The following is a 13,386-nucleotide window of genomic DNA, read 5'->3' as shown; positions in this document are numbered from 1 at the left end:
TACCTGTCTTTTGGGCCTCCTATCTGGCTGCCTCGAGCCCTGTAGGGTTGCGTGAGGACTGCCTACGTTATAGTCTGACCTGGGTACAGATGGGCACATGCCTCCCTGGCTTGGCATGATCATGGGACTTTCTGCAACCCATACTGGCACAGAAACCAAAACCTCATGTGATCACGACCGGACGAAGATTGTATTTTTTCCCGAACCTGCTGCGAAGATCACTGTGCGACTTCCGGATCACAAGTCTACCTGTGAGATAGCGGAGTGGGTTAAGCGCGTGCAGTACAGAGGTGAGTGTGTACGCTGTAGGTGGCTTGTTCGAGTCCCGCGGATGCGACTATATGATTGGTTGAATTTCTGTGTAACCTGCAGACGATGGGAGGTAATTCCCGCAGTTCCTTGAATATCCAGTGATAAAGATGACCTTTAGGTGGCTTAAGTGGGTGACTAGAGCATTCATGATAAAGTACTACTTTACTGGTATTTGTTGAACACTCATTAGCTCATAGAGTTCACTGCATAGCGCTAATATTAGATGCATGTTATGGGGGACGCTTTCAGCCAGCCTAGGTTTTTTAGTGTGGAGAAATATAGGTTTGAAGCACATATTGCTCTCTGCTCACCAACCTCCTCCTTCAGCATAAGCCAGTAACACCCTGCACGTGTTCTGCATCAGCACACATTTAAATCCCCCACAAAACCCAAGCTCTTTTTCCCGGTTGTTCTCAGTGGCTTCGCTCCGATTACTTTCACTTTTTTACGCTCCTTCCGATAAGAGAGAGCCCGTTCCTTCCCTTAAAGCCGCGTATTGTGCTACTGATATGGGGGAGGGGAGCGCCTGCCCAGCTGGTTCCTGTTACGGCCATCCTGCCGGGATTAGCGTAGGGTGCGCTGGAGACCCTGCTTGCTCTCGGGTTACACTACTGCCCCTCTCCAGAGCCATTACTGTGGCCTGCCCGATATCAAAGAGAAGCGTGATTCAGTGGAGTGACTGTGCTGACTCAGCCCCTGCATACAAAAAACAACTACATTAAAGTATATAGCTGTAGAAAACATTTTAAAGCGTTCTCTTTTTACATGTTTAAAGTGTGTACTGGTAAGGGCAAACACCGGCTTTAGGGGATTTCTCTTATAAGAGCATAAAACCAACCAGGTGGCAACCCTAGCCGTGTGTACAGAATGGGTCAATGTTTCTTCGAGATAAAAGTAGCTTGAGCATTGGCCGGTGGCGGTTAAGGCACAACCCCCTCTTCTCTCCCCGCACAACCCCCCTCTCATGCAACCCACACCTAAAGTCTGTGGTGAACCACGCAGGGAGCTATTCTGTATACCAGGGGTCTCCAACCAGTAGCTCGGGAGCTACTGGTAGCTCACCAGCACCCTCAAAGTAGATCTCAGAGTTGAAGCCAAACCAAGCTGATCTCAGAGATTCTGTTTATATTAAAGAAGGCAGCACTGATCGTTTCATTACCCGTAAGAGTTACAGACATCCAATCCAATGGCAGGGCCTCTTGATAACACTCAAACACACACTGTGTTGACCTATCCATCAATCAATCGGGGATTTATAGAGCGCACTACTGAGGGTCTCAAGGCGCTGGGGGGATGCATTTGGGCAGCTCCGGTCATTCAAAAAGCCAGGTCTTGAGGCTCTTCCTGAATGCTTGCAGTGTGGGGCTTCTTCTGATGCTGAGGGAGTGTTCGTTCCAGGTCTTGGCCGCGATGTAGGAGAAGGATCTGCCTCCTGTTCTTGCTCAGTGAATGCGGGGGATTTTAGCCAAGGCCTGGTCAGAGGAGCGGAGGTTTCCCTTGGGGACGTAGAAGGAGATTCTTTTGTTGAGGTATTGGGGTCTGGTGTTGTGGAGGGCTTTGAAGGTGTGTGTGAGCAGCTTGAAGGTCACTCTTTTTTCGACGGGGAGCCAGTGGAGTTCTCGTAGTTGCTGGGTGATGTAGTCTTGCCATGGGATGCTAGAATTGCTGAGGGGGATGCACCATTGCTGTGGTCAAAAGATTGGTGGCCATGGGATCTAGGTGATTCCCCCGGAGCCTAAGACCGCAGTTAAGAACCTCGGCATACGCCTAGACCAGGCACTGACCATTAAAGAGCACGCTGCTATCACCGCTGTTTCCATGTACTTGGTTTATTACGGCAAACCTTCCCCTTCCTTAGATTGTCCACACGGAAAACTCTTATCCAGGCACTGTTACTAAGCTGCTTAGACTACTGTAACGCCCTTTTGGTCTCAGCTAATGAGTCTTCGCTGAGCAGATTACAGGTGGTCCAAAACACCGCGGCGCGCCTTGTCTTGAATGCTCCCCCTAGAACTGCCTCTCTTCCTTTCCTACAACAACTCCTCTGGCTCCCGGTATGTAAACTAATCAAATTTAAAATCTGTTGTATTGTACACAAGGCCTTGAACGGCAAAGGCGCCAGCTATCTTGCAAGGAAATTTAACCACTACATAACCACTTGGTCTCTCCGATCGGGAACTAAATCTCTGCTTCTTGTACCACGGTTCAAAACATCGCAACTGGGAGGGATAGCTTTCTTTCACCTAGCCTCTCTCTACTGGAACCAGCTTCCTATTCATCTGCGGCGCAATGCCCTAATCACCTTCAATTCCGAAGGCTCCCCAAAACTGCATTATTTTAACATGCCCCCTTCATGGCCTACTCATGCACCTCCATAGCGCAGAGATACCCCTTCGAGGGTGATTCAGGCACTTTACAAATAAAATAAATACATAAATAAGATGCTGAGGATGAGTCTGGCTGCGGCGTTCTGGATGGTCTGGAGTTTGTGGAGCAGAGATTGGTTGATTCCGGCATAGAGGGCATTCCCATAGTCCAGTCTGCTGGTGAGGAGTGCATGGGTGATAGATTCAGGGGGGGGTCCCTTTGACGGACTTGCGGAGTATGTGGAGGGTGTTGAAGAATGTGGAGGCAACAGCTTTGGCCAATGGGTCTGCAACATGAACCATCTATCTCCACTTTAAATCTATCTAAGACGGAGATTGGCCATGTTATACACCCTGCTCTATCAGTCACACTGTGTGTGACATCAAAGAATAGTGGGAGAAGTAGCCAGGGCTGACCCACCAAAGTGTGTGACTGCAAGAACTAGAGTGAAAATGTGTTAGTTGGGTGAATGATCAACCAAAGAGCTGAGGGAAGAGATTATGCATCCAGGGTAAAGAAAATTAGAAGCATCACATTCATTTTTGTGTGGGTCTGTGACATTGTGGCCTTCCCTAATAAACAGTGTTGATTCCTTAAAGCTACTCCTAGTGTCAAGGACTGCCAAATATGTATGCTGGTCCCCATCATAAGAGTATTATCTCTGACGCAATTGTGCCCGTTCATGGTATAATTGTGCCATAGCAATAATATTTTCCTCCTTGACTATTTTGGGCATACAAGTCTAGTAATTACATTCTTGCTGCCATCACTGACATATTAAGAGCATGACTGGCCTGAATTTGTTCATGAGAGGCATGTTTACATGGCGGTACTCAATGAAAACAAAAAGCTGATGTTTAGGGACTGTGTGTTTTCTAACAATGCAAACTGATTTGATTTTTAAAGGAATAAATATGCTTTTTCTTCTGGAAAATTGAGTTTGATTGCTCAAAGTGGAAAGTGGTTTGATAGAAAAATATGTGTGTTTTCAAAAACTAATATGCTAATGAAGACAAAATATTGCAATTCTAAAACACATTTAAAGTTGTTAGCTGAATGATAATTCAATTTCAGTTTGGAAGACTTACTGCTGTGGTAATACTTTATTGCAAGCATTTAATATTGATAAACGTTTTCCTAGCATTCTGCTGATAACTTCACCTGGAATGTTTGGGTGGTTACTACTGATAATTGTGCTTAGGGTGGTCATAGTGTAATGTTAATACATATCATCAGCATTTTACAGTGATAAAATATGCTAGTAGCTCGGCATGACTTTCCTTGAGCAGAATTAGCTCTCACTACAGAAAAGGTTGGAGACCCCTGCTGTAGAGAATCGGGAAATATCAAAATTATATTTAAAATTTTGGCTATATTTGACTTCACTGATAGGTAAAATGGCTGGTTTAATTAGAATCTTTCCTAACATGTACCATCACATTTACCCACAGACCGAGAATGGGTAAAATCCTTTGATATATCTGCCCCCCTTTCTAGTGAGTCAGTATTGATTGTAAGTGATTTGCCGAATACCCCAGTTTTCAAACATTCAATGCAAGATGTAGTGACAGGTATGTATGAAAAGAATGTTGTCACCAAGCATCTGAGATAGTGGTGAAAACATGACACCAGGCGTTTGGTAAACATGGAACACAGTGTCACTTGGAATGCGGCTGAAAACCGTTCCTACCAAGTTCAATTAAGATTGGAGTGATATTGTTTGTATTTGCAGTAATTGAGCTACGTATATGAACAAGTTGTATGATGGCCTGTCAAAATCGATACCTGAGCAGAAGTGCTTCCCTGTAAGAGATCCTAGTCACTCGCTAGATAGCATGCTGAAAGCATCTTTACAATCTTGAGAGTTAATAAAGAATGCTATTGACTTAGTGGTCCATTCTGGTGCAGTAAAAATGTATTTGGTCCTCATATACCCTGTGCACACACTACCTATACACATGCACTATCAGTCCAGAAAGCAAGCAATAATTAAAATTTAATTAAAATTCCATTAACACCGGAAAAACACCGTTTCTGTTGTTTTTAATGGCGCAAAAATGTGTAACCACTGATAACCACTGTTTTTTAAGTTATTGAAAAAACTGAAAAAACCCCACCAGAATTTACCAAAAATAGAAACTGAAAACAGGAAAGCCTAAGCATACTCCACCCCCCACCTTCTTGATTGGCTGGGGCACCCGACAAGGCTGCCCACTATTACCTCTTCTATTTGCCATTACTACTGAACCACAAGCTCAGTGAACACACACAGATACTCAGATTCAAGGGTTTTAAAAGGAAGATAGAATATCTCTTATGTCTTGGTTTATGTGGGCAAACCTGAGTGATCTATTCTACGGCTAATGCAGATGTTGCGAATATATGGGTAGTCGCCCAGCCTCGTAGTTAACTGTGCCAAGTCCATATACATTGCGGTTTCTGGGTGCTATGATACCCTTGCATTGTCCACTATCCTACAACCTGCCCATGACCATTTTAAGTATATTGGCATTCATATTGCAACTAGCCGCCAACGGGCATAGGACCTAAATATTGCACCACTACTTTCTAGGATGTAACATGATTTGGAAGTGTGGAGACCCCTCCATCACAAAATTGCAGGTAGAAGTGCGCTTTTTAAAATGCTCTCTTTCCCACTTCCAATATGTCCTCTAAAAGTTCCCCAATTAGATTCTGTGTTCCTTTTTCCAGATGATTAGTGCTGCAATCACTATATTTCTTTGCCATCTCATGTCGCATAATATAAATGTGTCCTACTGCTGTATGATGGTGGACTAGGAGTGGCGGATGTCAAGATGTATTATTGGGCCTCCCAGATTGCTCACATCAGTGATTGGGTTCATGCGGACATACAACCCGTGTGTTTCACTTGAACTGGACAGTCTTGAAAGATATAGCAATTTGGACTTGCTGTAGCAAAGTGGAAATATTATGTGGTATGGCTTTGGGCCTTACCATGTAATATTAACACAGTACCCAAAAGCTGACCTTGGATTCACACTAGTAATCCTTCTCTCAGTCCGTATAGAGTAGCAAAGAGGAGACAGGCTTACTTAGAGGAACATGTGTAAAGCATTTTCGAGTACCAACATCGACGATAAGTGGCACGACTCGAAAGAAATTAGATACCAATTTATAAAAATAAAGCTTATTTTTATGTAAATTTAGACACCAGATTGAAGTATGTATAGTTCATATAACAGGAGCTATAGAACTTTCAGTGATAATAAAAATTATACTTTGTAGAGCTGTCAAACTTTACCATTCAAGTAATTGGGAGAAATACAAGGTGACACCCGGTCATTTGCGGGAGAGTTCAACGGAACCCACTGAGAGTTAAGGTTCTGCGGGATGACAGTCACAAACACTTTTACCTTGCCCAGGAAGTCTGAGTGCAGAGGTGACTTGGCTGTCCTTGGTGCTGAACAGAGCCTTAGAAGCTGCCAAAAACAACACTTGACAAAACGATGCTTGCAGGTGGAGTTCAAATGAGCTCCAATAGGTGAAGCTTGGAGGGGCCCCTGGACCAAGAATACAAAACAGAACAGCTCTGCCTAGCTCAGCATCTCGGTTGCAGAGCAGTGCCTGGCTATCAGTGGTGCTGAATAGGACTGCGATAAATGGGGTTACCAGGCGTGCCAATGAAGCCATCTTTGGGATGCAAGAGCTCGACAACTGGGCCGGGATTGGGGGGGGGGGGGGGGTCGATGCCAGATGTTCTCTCCGTGTGGGGCGTTGAGTGAAGCATGTAGTAGTTAACAAAATCATCAACAAGCCTCAGTCTCGGCAAGGGTGACAAAAAGGGGAATCTTTTTCCAGAGGTCCCGGAATGCTATAGAGGGCTGACACTCTAGGAGATTCAGTAATACGCTTCCCAGAAGGCACCTGGCCAGTTACTTTCGGGCTAGCCCACTAAGGGGCCTGTGGTCAGTCCTTTTCTGGGTCGTTGAAGTGTGGTTTGTGTCTGCCGACTGCAGGAGATTAGCACCTCTGGCCCTAGGGAGTCATGGTAACGTCTTTAGGTTGCAGGAGGGTTCACCTCCCTTGTGGAACCAGTCTCTGGTCCTGGACGAGTCGTAGTCCAGCAAGTGCAGGGGGGATGCCATGGATGCAGGGCTTGCGCCTTCTCTTTGTGGAGTCCTGCCTTGTGCTGACACGGGTCTCTTCTTTGTCCTTCTTCAGAGTAGATCTGGAGTTATGGTGTCAGGGATGACCCTTAATCCTAGATTCAGGGGGTGTTTAGGGTGTGAGGGCTAGTAGCCAATGGGCTACTGGTCCTGTGACTAATACGCACCTGAAATGACTGGATGCGGTGGGTGTATGTCACCATACTACCAAGGAACCCACTATTTTTGAGACTTTTCAAGATGGCATGTGCCATGCTCGGCTGTACAGACCCTAGAGGTAGGTGTGGGTAGCTTTTGGGGGCTGTACGCCTCCTGCATACATAATTTCCCGCCTGTACACAAACACTGAGTGCCTGGGGGCAAGAGGGAGGCCTTTGTCTCCACTGGGAGACGTCACTTACATATCAGAGGCAGCGAAGCTCTTCCATACCTTTTGGGAATCACTGGACTCTGTGCACATTACACCTCTTTTTGGTATAGTATATACAGAGCCAGCTACCCACAGTTGCTCTAAAAAGGAAGGGTATATTTCACATATCTATCATGCTCTGATACATAGTGCTTCAGACACTATGCTCGCCCTACTAGACAGATGGGCCCATAATGGATGAGGCTGAATGGGTTGAATCAAAGATGGTGCCTAGAGTTCTCGCAGTTTCCATGAGAATGCGACTGGTCCACCTTAAATATCTGCATTGCATTTACTATAGTCCATCCAGACTGAGTAGAATGCAATGTGACATTGAGCCACAAACATCAAATAATGAATGACAACAACCTCCCTCAACAAGAATGCCTCCAAATGTAACCAGTGTCTTCAGCGCTCAAGGGGTCACACAAATGCATCCACTAGACAACTTCGAAATATCTCAGATCATCATAACATATCACGTCATCTCTTAATACCCCATGCTCTAAAAAAAAAACTAAATGTACACCCCCCCCCCCCACCACAGTATGCTTTAATTGTGGCGGATGTCAATTCTGCATAGTCACCAGTGATGCAAACTAACCTTCGATAGGTTCTGTGTGCATGCTTTCCACTAAGTCACGTGTCTAAAACGATTTGTTTTCTAAAGATGGGTTATACAGGTCCATTTGTTCATTCAAGCATAAATTACCTAAAAGAACCACTGTAACTGAGCCTATGTGTTTTTTACAATCTTCAGCATTAGTACCTATGGAATTTGGCGATTCTAATGCTTAACCCCATGTTACATAGAAACTAGATGGGAGTGGTAGCCCTTATTTGTCGTCAGTGTCTACGTTTCTATGTACATTTGTGAACGTATGAACTCAAGCAATGCCCCACCAGTATCTCAATGTTCCACATTAGGTTGGCCTAGAGGTCTCTCTGTACGATAACTTTATCAGCATAATCTTTCCCCATGATCCTAACGGCAGTCAGAAATGTTACCCAGGAGAAAATGTGGCAATAGTATTTGCAAATGAAATGAGTAAAGTGAGTGGACTAGACAATGTTCTTAAAAAGCACGAGGTTAACGGGGTGGGTAAGCGTTTTTTCTAGATACACAATGCAACTGTGTTATTTTGAAATGCACGCATTAATGCTTTTCTATTGAAAAAATACAGACAAGGCAGAAGTTAACTACACTCTTTGAGCAAGGTTTAACGACGCTCTCTCGCATACTAAAAGTTTAAAAGTCTTTGTGTACTTACAAATGTTTCCTCGGTTATATTAGGCGGCTCTGAAACACAGAAGTAAAAAAAAGTTTCAGCACTCACTGGTAACAGACACAGTTTGTGGTTAGAGTTCTGTGAGCCGAAGCAATATATCATTAATGCCCACCAGGGCGCACGTGTGACATGAGATACCCTGATCGTCAGAAACGTGAACTAAAAAAAACAAAATTAAAAAAAAACTGCGTGTTGAGCATGTCTCCATACAAGAGGGCGCGCTTCTTACCAGTGGTCAGCCTTTTCCCCCTCATTGTCTGGTGGTGGTGTGGGTCCCTTCTTAATGTTCCAAGTGCACGGAGGAGCTGTTCAGATTCCATTTGTTGGCACTACGCCACTTCGCACATCCTGTAGGAAGCCCCCTGCGACAGCCCGTCCGAGGTGGTCTCCCAGCCGTCTCATTTATGCGGAAGCGTGGTCTCGCGGTCGTAGGGCGCTGGGGTCCTTCAGCAGCACACCCTTCATTTGTGCAAGAGCGGGGAGTTAGACTGGGGTAACTTGCAGCAGTCTGGACGCGTCCTGCCTGCCCCTGCCTTCCTGCCTGCGTGCTGCGCTTCCAGGCAGGCCTCCGGGTTGCTATGGTGCTGCATACAATGCCATGAGAGAGCAGTGTTTCCCTCTCCCTGCTCTAACCAAACACGGCTACTCCTCCAGCCTGCCCGTGGCCCGCTCGTGTGATAAGCAGAGGCTCCTCGCGCATTGTGAATCATATTCAGCCGCCAGGGTTGTGTCGTGATGCGTGGAGGGCAAAGCTTTGACACTGTAGGAACTTGCTGAGTGACGCCCTTGCGTGTACGCAGGCACACCTGACGTTCACACCGTGTTCCTCCTAGCGGCCGAGGGAATTGTATACAGGAAACTGTAACGCAGTCTCCTAAGAGAGCCTGGAAATCACAGGCCCTCAATCATTTAAGACCTCTTCTGTCGCAAAGGGAAACATGATATTTTCAGCGATGGTTCTCAATCAGCACACCACTCAAATCAACGTTCACCGCTGAAAAAACGGGGACAGGGCAAATAGCGTGTACACGCATGTTACATTGAAGCTGCCGTTCATTGGGATGAGGTGAGTTTAAATTCAATTTTAAATAAAAAGTTCGAATCGCTTAAACGCAATTTCTCATTCCACGTCCCCTCTGTTTGTGCCTCTCTGCGGTGTGGCAGGGTCGCAGGTCCGTGCAACGCCGTAGCTTCACGCCTTCTCGTCTTTTGTGATGTCACAGCCATGCGTCATAAAACCATTCAGAGCTTCTGGACCGTAGCTCTAACAACAGCTCTTTCAGACCACCCTGCAGCCATCTGAGGGTGTCAAAGGAACATCTTTAGTGTAACAGTGCCACCCCCAGAGGTTCACCCAAGCTGTGAATAGAAATATATGACTGTAAATCAAGATGTTCTTCTTCAACTGTTGCTAAAATTGTCTAATGTGACCGCAGTACACCCTATCGAAACACCATACTTTGTCAAACTTGCCTACGATCCATGTTGTTGTGTGTTCATCTATAATTGCTGCTTGCTGTAATGCAACCTTTAGGATATTTCCGCATCTCCCTGATAAAAATGCACACACAAAATTATCAAAGTCGAGGGCCACAACAAGTAATGCTAATTCTTGTGTTACGTTTGCAACTCGTGAGCACGTTTTGGGTGATTCTGGTCTTGCCTCTATCTCCTGGAGCTGGCATTGGAAACATTTCAGCTTCTCACTATTATCTCTGAGCTACTAAATACAACTATCGACAAAGAGACCTGGTGTGCTGTTCACCTGTATGGTTCTGGTGACACCACAGTTAAGTCTTGTAGGAAAAGTAGGATCTGCTTTCATGGTCCCCCCCCCCCCCTCACTTTTTGCTGGTGTCAGTATGTTTTTTTGACTAGTCAGGCTGGGATCGTGCTAATCAGGACCCCAGCCACTGTGCTTCCTCCCTAAATTTGACATGGTAAGTACTTTGGTACCTTCCTACTTGGCTACTGGTGCACCTTTGTAAGTCCCTAGTATAAGGTACCCCGGGCATAGGTACACCAGGGGTCTCCCATTGGCTGCAGCATGTATTCTGCCCGCCATGGGGGACCATTCAAACTGGGACTATAGGCCTGCCACTGCAGCCTGTGTAACCTGGTGCTAGCACCACTTACGACTGATACAGGTTTCCCTATATCTGAGGTTACTACTATTAAAACCTATGTCACCCAAAAGGTAGGCCTTTCAATCCTGAAGGCAGGGTGCTTGGTTCTAAGTGTGAGGGTGCCCCTGCATGAGCAGGACACCCCCTACAAACCCCAGTCGATTATCCAGGCTTTTTAAGTGCGGTCAGCCATTTTGATAATATATAGTGGCCATGTGTCATTTCGCAATGGCTAACTATATAGTGGGTGTGCCGAACCTGGGCAAGTTTGGTATCAAACATGTTGGAATCATACCCGGTAACGGTGTTGGAGGTATGATTCCATGCACTGGGGGGCACCTCCGGGAAGCCCGAAGGACTCCCGGTAACAGCCTTTCAGGGTCTGCTGGCAAGGTATTGCTGCTGCCAACCACAGACAATTCTGCCCTCTTGCTGCTGAGTCAAGCTCGAGCAGGTGAAGGTCGAACAAAAGGTTTCCTGTGAACAATAGGTTTCTTGTCACCGGGAGGTGTGACCACCTCCCAGACAGGACTTAGTTTATTGGACTGGGGTGGGGGCGCTTGCCAGTGCCACCAGACTGCTCTGAAGGGCACATTTGGTGCCCTCCTTGCAAACTATAGTTAGAGCCAGTTCTGGGAGCCCTTGGCTCCCACTCTGGCACGAAACTGGACAAAGGACATGGGAGTATCCTCCCCTCTGTCCAGCCCCTCCTCTGGGATGGACCCCTGAGTCGTCCTAATCCCTTTCTTAGGGTATAAAAGGGCTTACCTGTGGTTGGGTCCTCAGATTCGTCGTGGGACAAGACTCAAGCCTGAAACCACGTCACTCTTTGACCGTCTGGACACTTGAACTTCGTTGGACTTCCCCTGGAACTGAGAATGCATCACAAAAGACTCCTGCTGCTCCTGGTCTCTCTGTTCTGCAAGTCTTCTTCGTCGTCTGTGCTTCATCCAGGATCTTCAACAGACCTGTGGGCATCAAGGACACCCAAAGTAATCTGCTGACCCTGACATCCCATGGACTTCGAAAGGCTCAGCAACGCAGGTGGTGGTTCTGCAACTCCCTCAAGGTCTGACCTCTCCTCTCTGAAATGTTGAGGCCTGTATCCCTGGTCGGAACCACGGGGACCAAACCCCTGTGCACCTTGTTGACTTGCCCTTGCCAAGGCTGGTTGACTCTGCACTCCAGAGATCTTTGGGCCAAAAGAAGCTCCAGCTTCTCTTCGTGCCAAGATCTTCGTCCTCACTGCATCCTCTGCACCGTGGGCCTTCTTTGGTGAGCTGCTCGAGGTCCTCTCGCGACTCCTGTGCCTTCAGCTTGTGGGTCCTCTCAAGGGTCTTCTCTTGCTTCAGTGGGCTCCCCTGCTTGCTCGGAGCCTGATCTGACTTTCCTGCACTTGGTGAGTGCCTTGGACCTTGCTAGTCCCAACGTTGCTCCTTCATTGTTTTCCACATCTGTTGCTGCTGCAAGGCTTGTTGGTGCTTCCGCCGGACACCGACACCCTGGTTCTCGACTTCCGACATGGGACAGCACGAGAACAGCTCCTGGTCTTCCTCAGCATCGCCTGGTTGTCACAGCTGCAGCAACTAAGTCACCATCATTACTCCTGCATCTTCTGTCATCGGTGGTCAGTGCCCTTCCGTGCCTCCTGGTCACCTCCATGTGGCATAGACTCTGTCCCCTTTGCTTCCAGTTTCTTCTCTTCCAGAATCCACCCTTGGATTCCACCGGACTCTTACATAGTCTTCGCCAGCGGCATCTTTACTGAAGTCCTACATGGTGGTCTATGACGGTTTCCAACGTCACTTCGCACCTATGCATCTGGCTTCCCGGGTGTAGGTATCCCAGTTATTGGGGTATCCACGGGTGGGGTGACTCTTCAACCTTCTGTCTTCCACTGGGTTTCTTCAGGGTCCTCTGGGAAGGGTCCTTCATCTTCAAAACTGCAACATTCCCTTTGACTTCTATTGAGTACGCAATTGTGTTTCCACTCTGCACACTTCCTCCGTGGGGTTCCTGGGTACTTACCTTGGGTGGTTACTTGGGTACCCAGCTCTTCTGAATCTCCTGGTCCAAGTACCGACTTTGTTCGCAATTCGCATTCCACTTCTTTATTATAGGGTTTTCTCTCCCCCGAAGACCACTGTGTATTGTCCTTACTTACCTGTTTACAATTGAAGTATTGTGTGTATTTGTGTTGATATATCTGGGTTGTAGATACACCAATGTGTTAGTGAGTGTTGTGTAATAAAGAGACATCTTTTTATAACTACACTGTGGTTCTTTTTCGTTTAACCTACACTACATGATTAGATCTGGTAAAACAAGCTGCTTAACACTTCTTCTGGACTAAGCAGAAGGCTGCTCTCCGCAGCTACCACTAAGAGAGCTTTCTATGGTTGTCTAAGACTACTAAAATCACCATAAGTGTTGTAAGGATCAGTGCAAGGTGCTCCACTTAAATGAGTGTGCACCACTGGCGTACCAAAACTTGAGGAGGCCCCCCGCAAGGTACGTGGAGGGGCCTCCAACCGGAGTCATTCAGGAGCTCTCAGGCTAGAGTACTGTGCTGAGGAGGCCCCTTGGAACTTGGAGCCCGCCGCTCCTTGGGGGCCTGTGTTACGCCACTTGACTGTGCACCATATACTAAGCCAGCCTTGTACAAGTCTCCTTCACCTTAATTTGCGTTTGCAGGACTTCCAACACTAATTCGAACTGCATATTTCCACTAGAGA

The 13,386-nt window shown here is 46.8% G+C and overlaps 1 protein-coding gene across 2 annotated transcripts in view; it reads right to left on the bottom strand.

Moving 5' to 3' along the window:
• Positions 1-9,254, bottom strand: part of RGS22 (regulator of G protein signaling 22) — a 1,028,745-nt gene extending 1,019,491 nt beyond the window's left edge. For both annotated transcript variants that reach the window (XM_085605181.1, XM_085605183.1), the window contains exons 1-2: positions 8,755-9,254; positions 8,508-8,536 (exon numbers count right to left, since the gene is read on the bottom strand). In XM_085605181.1, the coding sequence (XP_085461307.1) occupies positions 8,508-8,536; positions 8,755-8,845 (120 nt within the window). In that variant the 5' untranslated portion in view covers positions 8,846-9,254. The remainder of the gene's footprint in view (positions 1-8,507; positions 8,537-8,754) is intronic.
• Positions 9,255-13,386: the final 4,132 nt, after the last annotated feature.

The sequence above is a fragment of the Triturus cristatus genome, chromosome 5_1 (genome assembly GCF_964204655.1).
Source record: "Triturus cristatus chromosome 5_1, aTriCri1.1, whole genome shotgun sequence".
Taxonomy (NCBI): domain Eukaryota; kingdom Metazoa; phylum Chordata; class Amphibia; order Caudata; family Salamandridae; genus Triturus; species Triturus cristatus.
This window is presented reverse-complemented; position numbering and strand designations above follow the sequence as displayed.